Here is a 25,435-nt window from a genome sequence, read left to right as displayed (position 1 = left end):
TTTACTCTTCTAAAATTCTACGAATAAACCGCCTTTTCTACCGCAGTTCTCTGTCTCACTCCCTTCTCCCCCTTCGACTGTTCAAGACTGCAGTCTGGTCTATGTACAAGTTGTAGCTAAGCTTTCGCTCGACGTATTTTTATCCCCGCTAGCTTCAGAGTTCTCACGAGTGTATTGCAGTCAACATTGTTGAAAGCTTCTAAGTAGATTAGAGATGCGGCTGTTGACAAGAATACGTGCGAGTCGAGAAGCACACCTGCTGACGCACCTTCAGTGGACACAGAAAAATAAGTTTCAGTCCAGGGGACAGCTCGTCGTTTTGCACCGCAAGTCATCCGAGTCGGTGACAGTACACGGATGTTGTTGCACATTTTATTTCGCCGGCGCTAAGTGTTTCTTTATTGGGGAACAAACAGACGGCGACGGTGGCGGCATCGGAGGCGGGCACCGCCGGGACGCGCGACGCGGGTGACCGGCGGGTGACGCGGCGCGGCCTTATCAACGCCCGCGAGGGGCAGAGGAGCAGAGCAGCGCGTCGCAGCCGCAGCCGCAGCCTCTGCCGAGGGTCAGTCAGAGCCGCGACGACATGCTGGCGACCACGAGCTCGTGCGTGAGGCGGCTGGCCGCGGGCGCAGCGGCGGTGGGCCAGCGCTCCATGTCCTCCGGCCTGCAGCGCAAGACGCACCAGCAGCAGCACCAGGCGCGCCGGCTGCGCTACAGGTAAGCGCGCGACAGCCTGCCCTCTAGCCGTGTCGCTAACGATGTGCCAGCCAGCCTATGTGGTTTTTAGGCGGTTTCCCACAGCGCACTAGCTGAACACCGGGCTGGTATCCAAGTACCGCTTCAATTGCGTGATTCGCAAACATTTAGAAATCTTTCGTTCGCTTTCACATTTAACTCTACACGCAGACAGTTGAGGTACACACACGCCGTTCCGGGAGGTAACGGGGTAGCAACAGAAGGGGCATCCGGCCACCCCCTAACTAAACTGTGACAAATCCGTTAATAACCGTGCCGACCCAGCCCTGATGCGGAAAAAAAAGGAAACCGAAGAAGATTACAACTTAAATACAGCAACCAGAGACTTGGAAGAGCATTTGAAGGGAATGGACAGTGTCTTGAAAGGAGGAGACAAGATGGACATCAACAAAAGCAAAACGAAGATAATGGAATGTAGTCGAATTATGCGGGTAATGCTGAGGGAATTAGATTAGGAAATCAGACACTTAAAGTAGTAAAGGAGTTTTGCTATTTTGGGAGCAAAATAACTGATGATTGTCGAAGTAGAGAAGATATAAAAAGTAGACTGGCAATGGCAAGGAAAGCGTTTCTGAAGAAGAGAAATTTGTTAACATCGTGTATAGATTTTAGTGTCAGGAAGTCGTTTCTGAAAGTACTTGTATGGAGTGTAGCCACGTATGGAAGTGAAACATGGACGATAAATAGTTTGAACAAGAAGAGAATAGAAGCTTTCGAAATGTGGTGCTACAGAAGAATGCTGAAGATTAGATGGGTAGATCACATAACTAATGAGGAGGTATTGAATAGAATTGGTGAGAAGAGGAGCTTGTGGCACAACTTGACTAGAACAAGGGATCGGTTGGTAGGACATGTTCTGAGACATCGAGGGATCACCAATTTAGTACTGGAGGGCAGCATGGAGGGTAAAAATCGTAGAGGGAAACCAAGAGATGAATACACTAAGCACATTCAGAAGGATGTAGGTTGCAGTAAGTACGTGGTTATATACCTGATAGATGTAACATTTAATTTTTTTCCATACTACTTAAATAAACCATAAGTAATCCATGCAACGTTTTCCTTTCTCTTTTTACTGCTATGTTACGTAAATCCAACTGCATTTTCACGCATATTAAGCTTCGTTCCTGCACTGTGCTATCACATAATTTTAAGTGAACGATATATTCCATTGTGGCTACTGTAAGAGCGTTGTCATATACAATTTCCGGGCAAGTGCGTGATGCGAGTTAGCTCTATGGATCAGACCTTGTTGAATAGTGGTGCATTTTTTGTTCTCATTCTTCCTGCCTAGCAAAGGTAGGATTTATGTACAGGATGATTCTAAAATGACTTTACCACTTCACTTACATGTAAAATTTTACTGACGCGACTTAAAAAAAAAATGGCTCGAGGCACTATGGGACTTAACATCTGAGGTCATCAGTCCCCTAGACTTAGAATTACGTAAACTTAACTAACCTAAGGACATCACACATATCCGTGCCCGAAGCAGGATTTGAACCTCCGATGCGACTTAGATATGTCGTGAAGATGCCATCCTGTAGTGAAATACTATTAACTTATCGTTGTGGTACCGAATTCCGCCGCTAGGAATGGCAGAAAATTGAAAATCATGTGTGTAAGGTGCCATCTTGTAGCTAAAGTTTCATTCACTTCTTGTTGTAGTACCGAATTCCGCCACCAGGAAACGAGAGAAAATTGAAAATCGAAATGGCAGATTTCACAGGTCCCGAACGTACTCTTTGCGTGTTTGGGTAGAAGAAATAAAGTCAGCAAACAAGGGGTCAAATGGGTCAAATTTCTCTGAGCACTATGCGACTTAACTTCTGAGGTCATCAGTCGCCTAGAACTTAGAACTAATTAAACCTAACTAACCTAAAGACATCACACACATCCATGCCCGAGGCAGGATTCGAACCTGCGACCGTAGCGGTCACGCGGTTCCAGACTGAAGCGCCTTTAACCACACGGCCACACCGGCCGGCTCAGCAAACAAGTATTCAAAAATTTTGTACCGAGTACCATAAGGAACCTCCAAGCAGGCCGACAATTTACTCTCGGCATAAGAATTTCTTTCAAACTGGTTATAGCTTTCGTCATAACATATATCCAGGTCGCCCACGGGTTCCTGAGGATGTCGTCGAGCGAACGAGAGTGAGTTCCGTTCGTAGTCCCAGGAAATTAACCCATCGTGCGTCACGAGAGCTTGCAGTTTATTAATCAATTGCTTGGAGAGTTTTACGGAAAAGATTGCACCTAAAACTATACAGACTGAAATTGCAGAAGTGACGGCATATATGTTGAATAAAATGTGACAAGAAATTGACGCCAGATGGGACTTTTGCTGTACGACTAGTGGCAGACACATTCAGACAAAGGGGAAGTTAAAGTGGAAATTGAAGTGTAAGTAAATGTATGGAATGAAACTTACAGTATTTTGATACACGATGACACCTCTACTGTCTGATAAATTTGTTCATGTAAGTACAGTTGTAAAGTCCTTTTAGAATCACCCTATATTTGCGACAGATACTACAAGCGACCTTGATTTGTAGCCTCCTGTTAATGTCGACAGCATCGAACATAATTTCTTTAGCAACAAAATCAACTGTTCTTTTCCGGAACTTTATGAAAGTGCATTCGATGGAACTGACAAAGTTCACTAGTGGTGTTCAAACACGTGTAGGGGCAAAATTAATCACTCCTGCCAACACAGAAACGGTCGCGTCATCTACAGACCACCCCGCCAACTTGACGTGGGTAGGAAACTTCTGTGGCACCCATGTCAAAAGTTGGTCAGTCTTTGCAGTCTGCCTCGTCGTAGCCTCGTTCTGGATGTAGTTCGCTTTGGCCCATGTCGCACCATCCACCCAGTCCCAAGACAACGAAGATAGTCCTGCTGGCACTTATAAAAGCAGGTAATACATATCCTTGTATACAGAAACCAATTCAGGCCGAATAAAACCAATAATTTATCTTGCCAATGCCATGCTCTCACTGCGTTTTTACGTTACTTGCAGCGGCAGTATGAATAAAATTCACAATTTTAATAAACTTTGGAATAATGCTATCTCTACAGCTTAGTAAAAATGTCACTGAGCTCAGTAACCTTACTCTTCTTTCACGGAACTTATCGAATGTTCGAATACACTGCATCAGCTCCTCCCCGCTGAGTTGTGAAATTTAAAACTTTCGCGGCGCACATATTGTTCCACGTAGTTTCGGGAGAACTACAGGATGTCTCTAACTTGCTGTCAAGATACTTCAGCGCGGAGTCTTCTGGCCACCTTCAGGTGAATTCTGACGAAATTCCCGTTGCGCATGCGCTGGTTGAAGATCCTGCGCCGAAATATCGCGGCAGAAAGTTGCAGAAATGCGGCAGTTCGCCCGAAATTTCGTGTAACAATCTACAAGTCGGAAAAGTTTCTAAATGGTTCAAATGGCTCTGAGCACTATGGGACTTTACATCTGAGGTCATCAGTCCCCTAGAACTTAGAACTACTTAAACCTAACTTACCTAAGGACATCACACACATCCATGCCCGAGGCATGATTCGAACCTGCGACCGTAGACGTTCCGCGGTTAAGTTGTAGCTCAGTTTAGAATTTTGAAATTATTGTTACCTGTAGTAATAAGTATGCTTCGATGAAAGTGACTGAAGAGCTTAATTTGCATCAGAAGAACACACTTTCAATGAAAACAATGCGACAGATATAAAACATTCACGGTGCAGCCGCTTTTGACAAATTTCTCGCACCTACATAAGTAACTAGTTTCATTTATTTATTTATTTTTAATGATGGTTCATAGTTGCATGACGGAGGACTAATCAGTGGAAATGTCCAACGAGTGCACTTTTTCCTAAATAGCAAGAAGATGTTTCTGTAGCGGTCACATCGTGATTTTAAGTGATTTCTGTGAACCAAAGAGAGCTGTAGAGGGTACAAACTGTAGGGAAGGTGAGATTGGAATATATTCAACAATTAATAGAGGACGTTGGGTGCGCCGGCCGGTGTGGCCGTGCGGTTCTAGGCGCGTCAGCCTGGAACCGCGTGACCGCTACGGTCCCAGGTTCGAATCCTGCCTCGGGCATGGATGTGTGTGATGTCCTTAGGTTAGTTAGGTTTAAGTAGTTCTAAGTTCTAGGGGACTGATGACCTTAGCAGTTAAGTCCCATAGTGCTCAGAGCCATTTGAGCCATAACACATGATGGACGAAGTAAGTAGGTCATAAAAACTATATTAGCCCTGTCAAAAAGGCATTCCAGGCGAAGAAGTCTAATAGGATCAAATATTTGCCGTAATTTGAGAAAGAAATTTTTGGGAATGTACGTTTGGAGAGTGGCTTTGTATCCTAGGGAATCATGCAGAGTGGGAAAAGCGGAACGGAAGATTATCGAGACATTTGAGACGTGCTGCTACAGAAAAATGTTGCAAATCAAGTGGGTTGATAAGATAAGGACTGAGGAAGTTCAAATGTGTTTGAATTCCTAAGGGACCAAACTGATGAGGTCATCGGTCCCTGGACTTACAGACTATTTAAACTAACTTACGCTAAGAACAACACACACGCCCATGCCCGGGGAGGATTCGAACCTCCGACGGGAGGGGCCGAGCAATCCGTGACGTTACACCCCAGACAGCCCGGCCACTCCGCGCGGCGGAATGAAGAATTTCTCCGCAGAATCAAATGTTCAAATGTGTGTAAAATCTTATGGGACTTAACTGCTAAGGTCATCAGTCCCTAAGCTTACATACTACGTAACCTAAATTATCCTAAGGACAAATACACACACCCATGCCCGAGGGAGGACTCGAACCTCTGCCGGCATCAGCCGCACAGTCCATAACTGCAGCGCCGTAGACCGCTCGGCTAATCCCGCGCGGCTCCACAGAATCGGTGATGTGTAGAAAGGAACATATGGAAAACACAGACGAGTAGGAGGGACAGGATGATAGGACATGTCTTAAGACATCAGAGAATAACTTACACAGTCACAGAGGAAGTTGTGGGGGATGACAAGAGACTGAAATACATCCAGAAAATAAATGAGGACGTAAGGTCCAAGAGTTACTCTGAGATGAACATATTAGCACAAGAGAGAAATCAGTGGCAAGCAGCATAAAACCAGTCAGACGACTGGTGACTCAATAAATAAATAAAGAAATCAATAAATATAATTGCTCTGGGTATGATTATATCGTAAGCGTCTGGCATAGCGAACGTCGCTGCCTATAGGCTGTAGAATGCCGCATAGAAACGCCCCTGAGAGTTGTTCAGTCTCCGTCCCAGCCCTCTCTTTAGACGGCACCTGTTCTGGAGGTTCTGGGGTGCAGAGCTACCGCCGGCATCCGCTACAGAGGTCGGCGACCCGCCCGCGCCTTCACGCTGCATCCAGTAGCGCCACGTTACGTCACTCCAGCTACCAGGCAATCTGCGAGTGATCCTCGCCGCGTAACAGCTTGTTTTCTGGATGCAGCTTCACGGAGCGGCAGTACACACAGCAACTGAATAGCAGCTGACACTCACACTGTAAACATGTTGCTAGGGAACAACTTCGCAGTCGCATGCTCATGTGAACTTGTAAGTTAAGTGGTTTTGTTACATAGCGAACGCAGACACCGACTGAAGGGGTTACAGCAATCGTCAGGGACTAATGTAAACACAAAATGCCACAGGCTGCGTATTTTTCCTTTTTAGGGTTCCTTGCCTCAACCAGTAAAAACGGAACCATTGTAGCACCTCTTTGTTCTCCGTCTGTCTGTCTGTCCGACTGTTAGGAACCTTTTTCTCAGGAACGAGTTGACGTATCAAGTTCAAATGTATATCACATACTAACGTCTATGTCCTTTGGCGGTGTAAACCTTTAAGCTTCTAAGTCAATGCAATCAACAGATATGGCCATTTATGTCACATGTTTTGATATTCGAAACCTCACAAAACAAAACTTATGGGATACTTCCCGTTGATCTGGAATCATAAAATTCGGAAAGATGCGAGGTTTCACAGTAAAAGTCATGGAAAAAATATGAAAATTGTTAATCTGTAATTGTATAACGCGAAAAGAATATTTTTTGTCCGGCTGTGTTTTTCTGGCTGTCTCTTCAGATCCCTTTTACTCGTGAACAGGTTGGCGTATCAAATTCAAATTTATGTCACTTACTAAGGTCTGTGGTCCCTTGGCGATGCAAAACATATAAGCTTGTAAGTCAATGTAGTCAAAACATACGGCCATTTAGGATCGCATATTTTGATACTCGCAAGCTCACTCATCGAAATCTGTAGTGTACTTCCCGTTGATGCAGAGTCATGAAATTTGGCAAGAAGCATGTTTCCACAGTACAAGTAAAGGAAAAAAAAGGAAAATTGTTAAACTGTAATTATATCACATAACAAATATCGTTTTCCAATTAGAACATAACGTTGCATTCATCATACGTCAAAAGCATAGTAGATGCATATTATTGCATGCAAACATAAAAGGAAACTTTAGTCATGTTTTAGTAAGTAAATAAAAATATTTTATTAAGTATTCTATATCAACATATAAAAACTGAAGTCCTCTGCTCACTTCTTCCTGTATGACCGGGTTAGTCTGAGGAACTTCTGTAGTGATTTCGATATCGCCTTGGAATTCGCGTGACCATGTCTGTATTGAAAGCAGAGAAAAGTCCTTGAGATTCACGATTCGCAGGATGGATGAACTATATATACAGATAATTAAGTTTGTATAGAATCCTGAGTGCGCGAGTCCTACTCTCATGTGGCCTATTCTTTTTATAATTAGTTTCGCTCGGCCAACCGAGAGCATCTTCAGATATTTATCGCCCTAGTGGGAACACATCTAAAGTTCGGACGTACGCTGAACTCAGTCGTCAAACAATATGTAGTGAAACTATTAATAAAGAAGCAAATAATAACCGAGCTGTAATATTGTGTCCTTACATTAATTGCACCTTATCAGTCCAAAGACTGAATTAATAAAAATAGAGAAACATTAAAATGGTTGTTTTAATGCTTCAGGCGATCTACATGATCACCTACCCTACCTCCCCCCCATCCCCCCCCCCAAAAAAAATAATGCAACGCACAGAATGTGAAACAGTCAGAAACGACCTTCTTTGGGATGTTGTCCAACTTGCGAAACTTTGGTTTAAATATCGATTATCTCATCAAAACGTTGATCCTTCATGTGAATTAATGCAGTCCGTATTTTTGTGGTATTCATATTGATGATATCAAGTGTCGTCAACCGTACGGATTATTTCATTATTTCCGGAAAAGAACGGTCCGCGGTTTACATTTCAATAGAGTCGCAGCAGGCGTCCAAGGTTGTCGTTTTTGTTTGGGAGTAAAGGTGTGCGGGACACGTTTTGCACACAATTTTCTCTTCTTCAAGTCATTGTAGAGGATGCATACGTGTTGTTTACCGTTGTTAGTTCAAGCCGCCACAGTAGTTACTTCGCTGACGTCACTGTTACCATCAGGAATAAAATCACTTTCGGAACTTTATGGACGAACTGTGTATTACTATTACTAATGAATTAATATCGTTGCAAGAGACGAGATTAGCGTTCCTCCGGCACGAAGACGATTAGAGATGAAGAAGAAGCTAGGAGTCGAAAAAGTTAGAGGAGGAAATCGACTCTAAAAACGTGGGCGGCTGGACTGGCATTCCTGCCGAATACGAAAGCCGTCTCTCAGCGACTTTGCCACCTTTCTCGTTAGTCTCATTTATGGATGACTTTCGCACTGAACTTGCACAGTGGGTCTAACGTAAGTTCCTAAAGTACGTAACGTTTTTTGTTGCGAATAAAGTCGCCTAGATTACTTAACATACTTTCAGTTACTACGACTTATCGGTTACAGCAATCATCACATCTCCAATTAAGAATAATGTAGCTTAAGAATGAGAGGTGTTATGTGTACATTATCTGCTGACGAAAGTTTAGGTGGCTGTATTAACAAACAAACAAATCATATTGGTTGCAGACTGATTTAGGAAACCTATTTTCTTTACAAATAAAGAGCGTAACGTTTCTATTTGAACATGAAAACGGAAAACTGAAGTGTATGTCATGTTATGTGTAAGGGACAGTGAATTAAAAACTGAACTGCCGTCTCAACGGGACCATGGAATGGTTCTATTCAAAAGTAATCACGACCACGTTAAGAAATTAATCCCACTGGGAGAAAGGACGACCATTTCCTGTTTCGTAGAACGCGGTCGGCCGGTGACGGATGCACAACCACACCCACTCTTGCACTTCCTCGTCCGACTGAAACCGATGACCACACACGTGTTTCTTCAGGTCGTCAAAGATGTGAAAATCACACAGTGAAAGATCCGGTCTATACAGAGGATATTGCAGTGTTTCCCAACCAAACTGCTGAAGTGTAGCTTTCGTCCGAATGGCAGTGAGAGGCTGGCGTTATCGTGCAACAGGAAGGTTCCATCCGACAGCATTCCTGGGGGTTTTGACTTTGTGGCAGTTTCTGCAAAGTGTTTTAATAGCGCTGCACATTGATTGTGGTTCCATGCTCGAGCTCGAAGAAGAAGGTCGTCATGACCTCACCGGAACTTTTGCGAACAGTTTTGGATTTCTTTGACGGGGGGGAGGTGTGCGATGTTTCCACTGTTGGCTTTGCAGTTTGTCTTCGGGTTGTCGAAATGCTGTCGGACAGAATCGTCCTACAGTACGATAACGCCCGCCTCCACACTGCAAATCGGACAAGGGCTACACTTCTGCGATTTGGTTGGAAAACACTGCAACATCCTCCATAAAGCCCCAATCTTCCACCGTGCGACTTGCGTGGAGGTCGCTTTCAGTCGGACCATGAAGAGCAAGAGTGTGTGCGGTCGTTGATGCGTCAGCGGCCGACTGCGTTCTACGAAACAGGAATTGATCCTATCGTCTCCCAGTGGGAGGAAAGTCCTAGCGCGTGTGGTAATTACTTTTGAACGGAACCATTCCATGGTCCCGCTGATGAGGGTGTTCCGATTTCATTTCGCTGCCCCTCATAAAACTGCGAAGTACTTTCAAATCATCATCATCATCATTTAAGACTGATTATGCCTTTCAGCGTTCAGTCTGGAGCATAGCCCCCTTATAAAATTCCTCCATGATCCCCTATTCAGTGCTAACATTGGTGCCTCTTCTGATGTTAAACCTATTACTTCAAAATCATTCTTAACCGAATCCAGGTACCTTCTCCTTGGTCTGCCCCGACTCCTCCTACCCTCTACTGCTGAATCCATGAGTCTCTTGGGTCACCTTGCTTCTCCCATGCGTGTAACATGACCCCACCATCTAAGCCTGTTCGCCCTGACCGCTACATCTATAGAGTTCATTCTCAGTTTTTCTTTCATTTTCCTCATTGTGGACACCCTCCTGCCATTGTTCCCATCTATTAGTACCTGCAATCATCCTAGCTACTTTGATATCCGTAACCTCAACCTTGTTGATAAGGTAACCTGAATCCACCCAGCTTTCGCTCCCATACTACAAAGTTGGTCGAAAGATTGAACGGTGCACAGATAACTTAGTCTTGGTACTGACTTCCTTCTTGCAGAAGAGAGTAGATCGTAGCTGGGCGCCCACTGCATTAGCTTGGCTAAACCTCGCTTCCAGTTCTTTCACTATGTTGCCATCCTGTGAGAATATGCATCCTAAGTACTTGAAACCGTCCGCCTGTTCTAACTTTGTTCCTCCTATTTGGCACTCAATCCGTTTATATTTCTTTCCCACTGACATTAATTTCGTTTTGGAGATGCTAATCTTCATACCATAGTCCTTACATTTCTGATCTAGCTCTGAAATATTACTTTGCAAACTTTCAATCGAATCTGCCATCACAACTAAGTCATCCGCATATGCAAGACTGCTTATTTTGTGTTCACATATCTTAATCTCACCCAGCCAGTCTATTGTTTTCAACATATGATCCATAAATAATATGAACAACAGTGGAGACGGGTTGCAGCCTTGTCTTACCCCTGAAACTACTCTGAACCATGAACTCAATTTACCGTCAACTCTAACTGCTGCCTGACTATCTATGTAAAGACCTTTAATTGCTTGCAAAAGTTTGCCTCCTATTCCATAATCTCGTAGAACAGACAATAACTTCCTCCTAGGAACCCGGTCATATGCCTTTTCTATATCTATAAAGCATAGATACAATTCCCTGTTCCACTCATAACACTTCTCCATTATTTGCCGTAAGCTAAATATCTGGTCCTGACAACCTCTAAGAGGCCTAAACCCGCACTGATTTTCATCCAATTGGTCCTCAACTAATACTCGCACTTTCCTTTCAACAATACCTGAGAAGATTTTACCCACAACGCTGATTAAAGAGATACCTCTGTAGTTGTTACAATCTTTTATGTTTCCATGTTTAAAGATTGGTGTGATTACTGCTTTTGTCCAGTCTGATGGAACCTGTCCCGACTCCCAGGCCATTTCAATTATCCTGTGTAGCCATTTAAGACCTGACATTCCACTGTATTTGATGAGTTCCGACTTAATTTCATCCACCCCAGCAGCTTTATTGCACTGCAATCTATTGACCATTTTCTCCACGTCCTCAAATGTGATCCTATTTCCACCATCATTCCTATCCGATTCTACCTCGAAATCTGAAACTTACTGATCGTATTTTCACATACATTGAGCAACTCTTCAAAATATTCCCTCCATCTGCCCAAGGCATCCACAGGATTCACCTGCAGTTTTCCTGACCTGTCCAAAATACCTGTCATTTCCTTCTTACCTCCCTTTCGAAGACTGCTAATTACACTCCAGAATGGTTTTCCAGCAGCTTGACCCATAGTCTCCAACCTTTCTTCTTGGATGCTGCAATTATCTGTTTGGCTTTGTTTCTTTCTTCAACATAACTTTCTCTGTCTACCTAAGTTCTAGTATGTAGCCATTTTTGATACGCCTTCTTTTTCCTTTTACAGGCTGCCTTGACTGTGTCGTTCCACCAAGCTGTTTGCTTCATCCTACTTTTACAAACTACTGTTCCAAGACATTCTTTAGCCACTTCTAGTACTGTGTCCCTGTACCTTGTCCATTCGTTTTCCAATGACTGTAATTGACTACATTCAACTAACTGGTACCTTTCTGAGATCGCTGTTATGTACTTGTGCCTGATTTCCTTATCCTGAAGTTTCTCCACTCTTATCCTCCTACATATGGACCTGACCTCCTGCACTTTCGGCCTCACAATCCCAATTTCACTGCAGATTAAATAATGATCAGTGTCATCAAAGAATCCCCTGAATACACGTGTGTCCCTCACAGCCTTCCTGAATTCCTGATCTGTTATTATATAGTCAATGACAGATCTGGTTCCCCTGCCTTCCCAAGTATACCGGTGAATGTTCTTATGTTTAAAAAAGGAGTTTGTGATTACTAAGTCCATACTGGCACAGAAATTCAAGAGTTGTTTCTTGTTCCTGTTGGCCTCCATATCCTCTCCAAATTTACCCATAACCTTTTCATACCCTTCTGTTCGATTTCCAATCCTGGCGTTAAAATCACCCATGAGCAGAACGCTGTCCTTGTCCTTTACTCTAACAACTACATCACTGAGTGCCTCATAAAAACTATCCATCTTATCTTGATCTGTCCCTTCACAATGCGAATATACTGACACAATCCTAATTTTCTTGCTAGACACTGTCAAATCTATCCACATCAGTCGTTCGTTTACATACCTTATTGCAACTACGCTGGGTTCCATTTCTTTCCCATTGCGCTATTCCTGCTTTGACTCCTGACAGGTAGACCTTGTATTCTCCCACTTCCTCTTCTTTCTCACCCCTTACCCGGATGTCACTAACAGCTAAAACGTCCAGCCCCATCTTACTTGCAGCCTCTGCCAGCTCTACCTTCTTCCCAGAGTAGCCCCCATTGATATTAATAGCTCCCCATCTCATTACCATTTGTTTGCCAAGTCGTATCTTAGGAGTCCCTGGTTTGTCAGTTAGAGGTGGGACTCCGTCACCTCCAAAGGTCCGAGGCATTTTGCTCTGATTGTTGCCAGCATCATATTTGAAGTACCAGGGAAGCAGGTTGCTAGCCTTACTTGCCCCGAGTCCCATAGGGTTTTACCCCTAACGGTTGAGGGACTAACCGGTGGATTTGGTAGTCTTTGCTGTATGAGCACAAAGGTGACCACGACTCAGTATGTGTCCGAGATGCCCAGCCCTATTCCAAAGTAACTGGTATCCCGACTGTAGGGACCACTTACTTGGCCACTCATACGTTGCCCGTGGTTCATGGACTAGGACATGACTACAGGAACCCACACCATGAACCATGAAGTACTTTCAAAAAGCCACTTATTTAACTTTGCAGATGTAAGCTACGTTCTTAGTCTCACTGACTGTGACAAACTTTTTAATTTTGACAAGGTGACGTGCTTAGTACAGTTTAAAGCTCAGCGCGCTGGTTTTTTGAACAGGCCGGAGACCCGGGCCCAGTTGGGTTTGCGAGGTGAGTTCACGTGCCAGCATCAACCAGTCTGGCTGCCGTTAAACGCAATTTTAGATTCTGCCAGTCCCACGCTGCTTCCGCAACTCCGCATAAAAAAATGCAGAAATCATTTAAGGTATGGTACATAATTCACAGGCAAATGGTGCCAAGTGTTTTCCATTCTCAGGGGTAACAGACTTTATGCCAGCAGGAACGGAACATGGCCACAGAAATTAACATCCAAATAGGAGATTTGTCCGTTATTAGCGGCTGTTGCACCAGGTAGACAAACGATGGCGGAAACTATGAATGTACTATATTAAAAAATGTTACAAAGTGAATACACGTCATTACGTACATCATTTTTGGAAAGTTCTGTTTAAAACCAATGTAATTTTATTGAAATCGACAAATTTTCTGAAGTTGTAGGAAGTTTATTTGTACGAGATTCTCTATGAAATACTGCTGTCTTAATATAACGTGCTGAATGTGTCATGACACATGAAAATTTGTGCCAGACCGGTAATGGGACACGAATCTATTTTGATTGTTGCTAGTAGTCGCCTTAACCGTCAGACTGTGTGAGCACGTCTTCAGAGCTGCCCCTCTTATTTTTCCGAACAAACAACTGGAGGTTCCGCACTGCAAAATAGAACCAGTAGAGGAGTTTGTATGACGTAGAAGCTTGGCTCGCCCTGTCTCTGGTGATAAGTACAAAGTGAAATAAATTAACTGAAGTTACGTTGTGTTTAAAAAACCACACAAGCTAGTAAACAGCTTTTAAGATGGGCCGGCCGCGGTGGTCTCGCGGTTCTAGGCGCGCAGTCCGGAACCGTGGGACTGCTACGGTCGCAGGTTCGAATCCTGCCTCGGGCATGGATGTGTGTGATGTCCTTCGGTTAGTTAGGTTTAAGGAGTTCTAAGTTCTAGGGGACTGATAACCACAGCAGTTGAGTCCCATAGTGCTCAGAGCCATTTGAACCTTTTTTTTTTTTTTAATGGTGGACTTGTGGTATTAACTATGAAATTTTTTAAGTTCTGCTAGACTTCGAGGTTGAAATTAGTTTCAGAATAATAATAAAAATTCTTAGCAGCGTGAGTAATTTTATATAACAAAGTTTCTTTTATGAAAACTGTGAAGCACGATTTTAAGGTTTCATCACTGAAATGAAATGAATGGATCAAAGGCGTTGTAGTTAGGGACATGCAATGACATGAAATTATATCAGTGGCAACCGGGTTTGAGTTTTGGTTTGACATAAAATTTCAGTTAATACTAGATATTTTTTTTAATTGCATTTCACGGTCAGCATATCTGGACAGTTTACACGAATATTTTTTCATGTCATACATCTTTATTAATTTCGTCTGCACCGATTCATTCATTTCATTTAATTCAGCTCACGTAATTTCTGTTCGGGAAACATATTAATCAATGTGCGTAAGAGTACGCGGAAAGGGGTAACACGGTCGGTGTACTGGAGAACAACGAATGCGCGCACACCGAGCGAGGTGGCGCAGTGGTTAGCACACTGGACTCGCATTCGGGAGGACGACGGTTCAATTCCGTCTCCAGCCATCCTGATTTAGGTTTTCCGTGATTTCCCTAAATCGTTTCTGGCAAATGCCGGGATGGTTCCTTTGAAAGGGCACGGCCGATTTCCTTCCCCATCCTTCCCTAACCCGAGCTTGTGCTCCGTCTCTAATGACCTCGTTGTCGACGGGACGTTAAAAAACACTAACCTAATGCGCGCACGTAGTGTAGTCAGTGCTACTGAAGGGCAGTCTCCGCTGGCGGACCTCGAAGGAGGACATGAGGGGTATTCTGGAAATTTTAGAATTTGGGAGTGCTTACTAAAAAATATTGGGTTTGAACTGTTTGACGGGTAGGCAATTTTCCGAGAATAGTTGGCATCTCAGTAATAGTAACGGGAGAAGTTGTGGTAGCTAAATTTAACCAGCAATTGGAGAGATATTCCACCTTATGCAGACACTTATTTGTTTATTTCACTTTTACCAAACATATTTCGGTACTTTTTGTGGAATCTTCAGTGGAAATTTTTATTGTACAGTCTGAAAATTATTATAATACGGCAACATTTTAATTTCAGCTTAAAGTTATTTCTATACATATGAAGGAGTATTAATTATATCTCAAATGTCACGTTGGTCTACGTATATAGTTAATGACACATATAACTTAACTGATACACGAAATATTGTATTTTTACTTGAACAATGAAATAAATGAACAGAAAACAGCCGCAATAGCACGGTATATGACGACTGAAACGTTGTCTTTACACATCGAAAATAACAGGAAATAAGACCAAAGAATGAACAATCGTAAATAACATGCAAATGAGGCTACTTTTGATCTGAAAGGGACGAGAAACAGAAAAATAAGAGTAGAAACCGTTTTTATTTGTTTGCAGAAGACAGGCTGTAAAAAATGTGTGGTAGCTGTAAAGCTACCAGCATAAAAACAACCTGTTAGTATTATGTAAGGTATATATAAAACTATGTAAATATTTCTCCTCCAGACTAGTATCCTAGGTCTAATCCTCGCCACAGCATAAACATACAATATTCGTATATCAGTTAAATGACATGTACCACTAACTACATATGTAAGCCACAGCAAGACTAACACCTAATTATCAATTCTTGTGCATATAAATAACTAAGATGAAATTCAAATATTGCCGCATTATAATAATTTTCACATTGAACAAAAATTTTAAAAAATGTGCTGAAGGCAGCACAAAAAGTGCTGAAACACGTTTGGGAAAAGTAAAGCGAACAAACAATGTCTTCCATAAGGTTGAGTATCTCTCAGCAAGCACGGAAAGAAGGAAGAGATTCGACATCTAAATTTATGATTATTAACCAGCAATAGTTAAATTGTAGACAGGTTCGCTGACCTGACATTATTGTCACAAAATTCGGTGGAGAGTCAATTCAACTTCAAAGTGACCACTAAATTTCATTGAGTTGTCGAGATTAAAAGAATACCGATTGCTAATGTTTTGCATATGACGATTTGCTGGCTTCGTGCATGAGTTAGTAATGTTTTTCCACGAGTTTAATAAACTCAATAGATACACATAACAGAGAGTTTAGTAATTATTAATATATTTTCTTTCACTATTTACAACAGCCTGCCAACGTTGGATAGCTTTCCGATTTCGCGACTGCAGAAATTAAGTGGTTTTGAGATGAAGAACTGGTCGAGCCATGTTCGGAACGCATTTTTTATCCAGAATGGAAGTTCCTTGAAGACTGTTCGTCGGAGAGCGGAAAAGGTGAAAATCTGAGGGCGCAAGACCATGCTAATAAGGTGGGAGTGGAATGACTTCCCAACACAACTCCTGTATAGTGTTTTTTGCCAAGCTAGCAGAATGCGAACGGGCGTTATCGTGGAGTAGCATCACATCAAGCAGCCTTCCTTGTCGTTGTTCATGGAGTGTGTCTGTAAGACTCCTCAGTTGTTGACAATAAATGTTAGCAGCGATCGTTACACTTCGGGGAAGCAATTTATAGGACTCCACGCAGTCTTTCTTCCACGAGATACATAACATTATGTTTTGTGGATGCGCGCAGATCTTTGTACGTGGAGTTGCTTCTTGGTTTGTGGAGAGGTGTAGGGGGGGCGGGGGGAGTTGCTTCTTGGTTTGGGCTCAGCCATTCCTTTCTTTCCTTTGTGTTAGGTATAAAGACACGATTTTTCGTCACCAGTGACAATGCGAGATAGGAATGGTTGGTGTTGTTCATGAGCCAATTTATGACGCAATCAGAGATGCACATATTGCCTCCTCCTGATTTGTGTGATTTTGGCTTAGAGCATGCGGTAAGTATACACTCGATTTTTTAGCCGTGTCCATTGTATGCAAATGCCGCACGATGTTGGAATGATCTTAGTTCATCACATTTGCCAATTCTCGAATACACTGACGTGGAACACAGTGGATTAATGCATTTAAACGATCTTCATCAATCACCGAAGGTCGTCCTGAACGTGGAGAGTCACTAATGTCAGAACGATCCACCTTCAAACGAGAAAACCATTTTCTTGCCGTGCTCTGTCCAATGGTACTACTGTACAACATGGACGGCGCAAATGTTTCTGGCGGCCTCTGCGGCTGTCTACCCTCTACTGAACTCAAACAGAAGAATATGTCGGAAATGTTCCTATTTCTCCACTTGTCACTCCATTTTCTAGCTGCCACAGCTCCACTCGCGAGCTCCAAATGTCAAAATGACAATATGTAAACTCAAAAAGCAACAGTGAACTACAAATAAAAAATAACAACCGGTAAATAAACCCTTAGCAACCGGAGTACCAACATGCAAAACAATAATGCTACGAAGTTACGCATCAACCTAAAACAATCTCACCTTGTCTTAACGCGAATGAAAGTAGACAGTGATTACCTACAATGCGTTATTGCTTTCTGTAGGCGGACTATTATAGTTGCGTTTTGAACTGAAATAAAAATGAAACTTTAAAGTGAACTTCGTGTAGCAAATGTGGTTCGTTGCCTTATTCCTACAAATTAAACTGAAGCTAAGCAAAAATACAGACTTCTGGAGTAGGTTCAAGCCCCAAGTTGTATATTATTGCTGCACGTGACCAAACCTAAATCTAGTTCAGTGTGTCTTACAAAGAAGGTTAAAGTCGAAAACAAATAAATCACAGATAATAAATTTTCCAAATAGTGAGAGAGAGCTTACTTTGCCTCCAATCTGAAAATGGCCCTCCATCTTGTTATGCTTCGACGTACTGCTACCAAAAAGGGTTATCCCTGCTGTCTTCCTTCACATTCGGCTTAGTAGAAGACACCTTTAGCTACAGTGTCAGTTGTATGGTTTCACCAGTTATTGTTGTTACCCTACATTTTCGAAATCTGTGGGAATATTTGTAGTTATAAAACAATTTTAGACATTGCTCAGCGTGTGAGCTAAGTAAAGAACTGGGTATCGCGTGACCGTAGCAACACAAATACTATTATCTAATCGCAGTTGTCTCTCAGAGGAACAGTGCGGCACGACAAGAGATGAAGCGATTGCATTACAGTTCGTTCGAGGATAAAAGGCACCGCTATCGGCATGGCACGTGTTCGTCAGCCAATTCTGTCCTCACCTGCGGCTTCCGTGCAGTAGAGACAAATACGGAGCCTCAAATGAGAACAAGAGTCGGCTGCCTGCTTACTAACGGCTTCCGACGCTCGCCTTCATGCTGTGGCGAAAATGCGTCACAGACAAAGTGGCGTTGGAGTTAGTTAGTTAGTTATGTGGTCCATTGATCAATAGCACGGAAAACCGCTATGATGTAGAACGTGTCAAATGCACAAGAAGTGCGCACAGGAAACAAGGTTTTTTTTTTACACTTTAGTGTTATACCTAAATATTTCTATTATCTATCCCATTCCCATAAATGTCACAAAATGCATATATTATATCTCCAGATTTATTTACTAATATTCAAGAATTCATCTATGGTGTAGAAGGAGTTGTCATGGAGGTATGATTTCGATTTGTTTTTGAGAGTATTACTGCTGTCTTTCAGACATTTTATTTCATCTGGTAATTTATCAAAAAGTTTTATGGCAGCGTATTTTACCCCTTGCTGTGCCAAAGATAGGTTAAGTAAAGTATAGTGTAGGTCTTTCTTTTTTCTGCTATTGTAATCATGAAAGTCGCTGTTGATTTTAAACTGGTCCATGTTGTTGAGAAAAAATTTCATTACTGAGTAAATGTACTTTGAAGCAGTTGTAAGAATTCCTAACCTTTTAAACAGATGCCTATTATTTTAACTACTTTCTTTTGAGCAGTGAATACCTTTTGCCTAAGTGTTGAGTTGCCCCAGAATATTATTTCGTATGACATCAGAGACTGGAAGTATGCAAAGTATGTTATCTTACTAATTTCTACATCCTCAAAATTGGCAATTATTCTGATTGCAAAAGTTGCTGAACCTAGTCGCTTTAGGAGATCCCAATATGAATTTTCCAATTAAGATTCTCATCTATATGTACACCCAAAAACTTAGTATGCTCTACCCTGGCTACTGACTTCTTTTGATGTGTTATGTTTATTGAAGGAATTATACTTTTTGCAGCAGAAAATTGGATGTACTGTGTTTTTTCAAAGTTCAGAGCAAGCCCATTCGCAGAAAACCAATTAATAACTTTTCCAAAGACCTTATTTGTATCATTTTCTATCGGACTTTCTTTTACTGGATTAATAATTATGCTTGTATCATCAGCAAATAGTGTCAGTTCAGCATCTTCTTTCACATAAGAAGGGAGGTCATTCACATATGTCAAGAACAGGAGGGGACCCATGATCGAACCTTGTGGAACACCTAATGTAATTTCACCCCTGTTAGATGAAGTGGCAAAATCCTTTGAATCACTTGAAGCATATAAAGAGACATTTGCTTCCTGTTCTGTACATATGACTTAAACCACTCATATTCTGTTCCCTTTATACCATAGAATTGTAATTTCTCTAACATAATGTCATGGTTCACACAATCAAATGCTTCGGATAACTCACAGAATATTCCTACTGGTGACATTTTACTATTTAAAGACTCTGTTATGTGGACAGTGAAATTGTATATTGCTGTCTCAGTGGAACAGCATTTCTGAAATCCTTACTGTGATTTACTAAGTATCCCATTACTGTTGAGATGGCTAACCACTCTTGAGTACATTACTTTCTCAAAGTTTTTGAAAATGCTGTAAGCAAGGATACTGGCCGGTAATTATTGACATCTGTGGTTTCCCCCTTTTTGTAGAGAGGCCTGACAATGCCATATTTTAACCTGTCTGGAAAAATACCCTGAGTCAGTGATGCATTACATATGTGACTCAAAACATCAGTTGTAGTTGCTCCACACTGTGGAACAGCTGAGTTTTAGAAATGGCACATGAATGCTAAAGCATCAGGACACTGGACTCGGATTGATGAGGAGAAGCATTCTAGTCACTGTCGAGCGAACCTGATTAAGGTTTTGATTCCCTAAATCGCTCAACGCAAATTCCGGGGTTTTGAAGGACACAGACGGATTTTCTTTCCCCGTCCTAGCTTGTGCTCCGTTTCGCATGATCTCTTTGTCAAGAGGACATTCAAGGTTAGTCTCCCTATTCTTATGATACAGAGGGTAGTATCAATAAAACTGCGCATCAAGAGATATGGTTCAACGGGAAACTGAGGCTCTCTGTTTGGGGAGCCATGTCTCGTCGTTTTGGTAACATTGACAACTCACTCCATCGGTCCATGTCTTCGGGTATCGGAGACGTGGGTTTGTTTACTGTTCTTACCTGCGTGTAGAACCGGCTAAAGTAAACAGCAGAACTTTTCGCTCCGGGAGGAATTTAAAATCTGCTATGACAGCAAAAACCTGCCGACTTTCAAAAAATCTTTGTTGAACGTGTTAAATGTCAGCGAACGTTTCATTTTTATATAAAACGCGGCTGCCTGAAACTAAAGGGAAGAGTTGTTGCACTAAGAAAAAGAAAAAAACCACGTAGGAGAGAGAATAAAGACAGACAAAGACACATATACATGATTGTCTTTGTAACAATTTTTTTTTAAATTTTTCTCGTGTAGTGTAACTTAGACTAAACTGTAATGAAAAAATATAATGACTATCCAATTTTTACCAATCCGAGTAGTGTTAAAAGTAGAATAGCTGTTTCTGAGGAACAAATAAGTCATCAGTGTCTCTAATGCCAGTCTTAGGGACCAAAAGGTGCAAATTTCCAGGACGCACAACCGCAGGTTATTGGTTCTGGTCTGGGTCAAAAATTAGGTAGTCTTTTCGGTTTGCTTTGAGATCGTCGGAATTCGTGTGCTTCTTTCCAATATTCTTTATTTATAAAACTAAATGTACACTACTGACCATTAAAATTGCTACACCAAGAAGAAATGCAGATGATTAACGGGTATTCATTGGACAAATATATTATACAAGAACGGACATGTGATTACATTGTCACGCAATGTGGGTGCATAGATCCTGAGAAATCAGTACCCAGAACAACCACCTCTGGCCGTAATAACGGCCTTGATACGCCTGGGTATTGAGTCAAACAGAGCTTGGATGGCGTGTACAGGTACAGCTGCCCATGCAATTTCAACACGATACCACAATTCATCAGGAGTAGTGACTGGTGTATTGTGACGAGCCAGTTGCTCGGCCACCATTGACCAGACGTTTTAAATTGGTGAGAGATCCGGAGATTGTGCTGACCAGGGCAGCAGTCGAACGTTTTCTGTATCCATAAAGGCCCGTACAGGACCTGCAACATGCGATCGTGCATTATCCTGCTGAAATGTAGGGTTTCGCAGGGATCGAATGAAGGGTAGAGCCACGGGTCGTAACACATCTGAAATGTAACGCCCACTGTTCAAAGTGCCGTCAATGCGAACAAGAAGTGACCGAGACGTGTAACCAATGCCACCCCATACCATCACGCCGGGTGATACGCCAGTATGGCGATGACGAATACACGCTTCCATTGTGCGTTCACCACGATGTCGCCAAACACGGAAGCGACCGTCATGATGCTGTAAACAGAACCTGGATTCATCCGAAAAAATGACGTTTTGCCATTCGTGCCCGCAGGTTCGTCGTTGAGTACACTATCGCAGGCGCTCCTGTCTGTGATGCACCGTCAAGGGTAACCGCAGCCATGGTCTCCGAGCCGATAGACCATGCTGCTGCAAACGTCGTCGAACTGTTCGTGCAGATGGTTGATGTCTTGCAAATGTCCCCATCTGTTGACTCAGGGATCGAGACGTGGCTGCACGATCCGTTACATCCTTGCGAACAAGATGCCTGTCATCTTGACTGCTAGTGATACGAGGCCATTGGGATCCAACACGGCGCTCCGTATTACCCTCCTGAACCCACCGGTTCCATATTATGCTAACAGTCATTGGATCTCGACCAACGCGAGCAGCAATGTCGCGATACGACAAACCGCAATCGGGATAGGCCACAATCCGACCTTTATCAAAGTCGGAAACGTGATGGTACGCATTTCTTCTCCTTACAAGAGGGATCACAACAACGTTTCACCAGGCAACGCCGGTCAACTGTTGTTTGTGTATGAGAAATCGGTTGGAAACTTTCCTCATGTCAGCATGTTGTAGGTGTCGCCACCGGCCCCAACCTTGTGTGAATGCTCTGAAAAGCTAATCATTTGCATATCACAGCATCTTCTTCCTGTCGGTTAAATTTCGCGTCTGTAGCACGTCATCTTCGTGGTGTAGCAATTTTAATGGTCAGTAGTGTAGTATCAGAACGTATACATACATGTGAATAAAACGACTAAGAAGACGAAACGATAATTACGTACAAGGTGTAAGAAAGCGATGCAAACAAACTTTGAGGGTGAATTCTTCTCGGGTTATCAGTCGAGTGGTGCCGTCATCTTGTCGCAACGTTTCAATGATGACGCCACCACTCGACTGATAACCCGTGAAGAGTTCATGAGTGGAATACGTTGAGAAAGACGGGAATCGCACAAACTTCGAGGGGTTGTACAGCGTGTACTGAAGAAGAAATCGAGGGCGCAAATACACGTCTCGAAACGTCATGGACTGTCGATACAGCGAGCTGAAGTAAGGTCATTCGGCAGTGATGGCTCGGAGACCCCGAAGGGAAGGTTCAGCCGCCTAATTGGAAAGGTTTTTCCTACCTTTCGTGCCCACAGGCGCCTTATCTTCGCGAAGTGTGAAGGTTGTGCGTTTTATGCGCATCAGGCAAGTTTAGGCGATTGTAATGGGCGCATGTGCAGCGTGGTGTCATGTTTGTATTGGATAACGATGAGAGAAGAGAGAGATTGACACCCGATGCCGGCACACAGCCTACTCCTGTCGAATAGCACCAAGAGGGCCGCCGAGCTTAAAGTCCCTATCCGACGGATGGATCGCCATCAACAGTGTCACATGCCCTAACTTCATGGAACACTGCGGAGAGGTTCTGATTTTAATTCAGGACATCGACTCAAAGACTGGCGACCAGGGAGCACACGCCAGATGGACAGCAGCTAACTGTACGATGAATACCCAGGCTGTTACCCATCCAAGTACTGGCGACACTCGACATTGCTTAATTTCAGTGATCTGGCGAAACCAGTATATTCAACGAGGAAAGAACCTTGAGCTGCAGCTGGGCTGCTGATAAGCCAATCCTTCGTCGGAAAGCGCTAGTTTGTTCACTCACGTACCGCAAACATTGTTGTTGTGATGGTCGTGGAAGCGATGTGATCGCTGTCAGGCCAAAGGCGAGAAGTTACACTCGCGGTACGCCAGCGTGCAAACGCGTTGTTGTCCGAAGGGGTGTTCTAACGGGAAACACTGGGCCTGTAGCTTCGACGCCCCGTGGTATCGGTGAATGACGCTTTCGGACATGGGTTCCTATCGGCACCATGGTTTTCCAGGGAAGCAAACCAAACTCTGAGAGCCTGCGGCCACAGCCAGATTAGAACCAATAATCTCTTGGATGAATTATATTTAAAGAGGTGTGACGTGAGGTCACTGAAGAGCTGTGAGCCCATTTTGTGGCAGTGCTATAATGGATGATATAAAAATACGTGGGGGTCAAAGGTTGTGTGGTGACTACTTTCTTTAATGATACGTTGCGATTTGTACAGCATCAGTTTAATCTGAAAAAAAATCCGTAAAGAGCCACAAATGATACATAGCTCTTAACGGTAGGTAGCTGACCACTAAGAACAGATAGGAAATAAATCAAAGTACAATTATGAAAATATACCAAGGTTAAGGAAAACACGTCAAATTTCTTATGCATTAGATAATCCAAAATTGAATGATTACGATGGCTACAGGTACACCACGAGATGGCAGTAATGGGTGAGCATAAATACGTAAGACTTCATCATAATTATAAAGTCCCTTGAAGAATGACGAAGACACTACCTAGAGGCCGTGTATAATCACAAAATAATGTATGTCAAATCGAAAACCATAAAGTAACAGCTGTCTTAAACGCAAAAAACAATTTCATGTCGCATGGAAGAGAAGCCAACAGGAGAGATGGCCACGTGAACGTGGGAGGGGCCAATCTGTGGATCGGCAAGATGAATAAAGTTTTTATTGCAAGACACTTATGATTAAAATAGATATACATACATTGACAGCCTGTGCATCCACGTCAGGAAATATATTTACATTTTCTTTACACTTTTACAACGTAGACTTCATAGGCAACACTTCTCATTGGTGTAAAATGACGTCATTGGATGGTAAGAATTACAGCACACAATAGCAGCGACATATAGTAAATATACAATCTTACGTCAGTCAAGACATTCAGGTGTGGAAAGCTGCAGGTGTAGAGTGGATGGAGAAGGGGATAGCGGGATCTGTTGGAGAGGACTCTGACAAATGACAGATATGAATAAAAGAAACGCAATAACATATCTAGGTAGAATTAGAGAAACATGCCTACACTTTCATGTGCAGAAAATAATCCGTGGGTTAAAGACTAGAAGTAGTACAATATATGTTTCATGGACAATACTGGCCATTAATGTAAACAACATTAAAGTGGAAGGAATTACAGCAAACAATAATTGGAAGATACAAAACTTCATAGAAATAGTACAATCTGGGTTGCAGCATTGACCATTAACCTAAACTAACAATATTTTAGTAAAGCATGTAATATCAATGACATAAAGTGAACATAAAATCGTAAATTTGCCAGGGATCATTCAGATGAGGGAAGCTGCGGCTGGGGAGGGGGTGGGGGGAGAGACAGCAACGGAATCTACCGGAAACAAATTTGACGAATGACCGATATTAATGAAACAAGAATAATAACATATGTAGGTAGAACTGGAGGATCATGATCATACTTCCACGCACGTGAAGTAGCCCTGTAGGTCAAAAACCATTGAGTTAAATGAGTACATAGCAATAGTACAAAGTACGTTTCACAGGCAATACTGGTCATTAATGTACACTAACAACATTAAAATGGAAGAAGTTATAGCGCACGCAATTGTTGCCCTGGAGTGAACATAGGACAGTAAACAGCGGAAGGCCATCCAGGTAAGGCTAGAGGATGGGCGAAGAGGCGAACAGCGGCATCTGTCGAGAAAAAAGGTGATTCATGAGAGAATACGAAGTAAACCTATAGTAT

General features: G+C 42.7%; 1 protein-coding gene across 1 annotated transcript in view; it reads left to right on the top strand.

Moving 5' to 3' along the window:
* Window positions 1–538: 538 nt before the first annotated feature.
* LOC124615664 (farnesyl pyrophosphate synthase-like) overlaps window positions 539–25,435 on the top strand; it is a 260,601-nt gene continuing 235,704 nt past the window's right edge. Inside the window, exon 1 of the mRNA XM_047143693.1 lies at window positions 539–720. Within this exon, the coding sequence (XP_046999649.1) occupies window positions 587–720 (134 nt within the window). The 5' untranslated portion in view covers window positions 539–586. The remainder of the gene's footprint in view (window positions 721–25,435) is intronic.

The sequence above is a fragment of the Schistocerca americana genome, chromosome 5 (genome assembly GCF_021461395.2).
Source record: "Schistocerca americana isolate TAMUIC-IGC-003095 chromosome 5, iqSchAmer2.1, whole genome shotgun sequence".
NCBI classification, from domain to species: Eukaryota; Metazoa; Arthropoda; class Insecta; order Orthoptera; family Acrididae; genus Schistocerca; species Schistocerca americana.
This window is presented reverse-complemented; position numbering and strand designations above follow the sequence as displayed.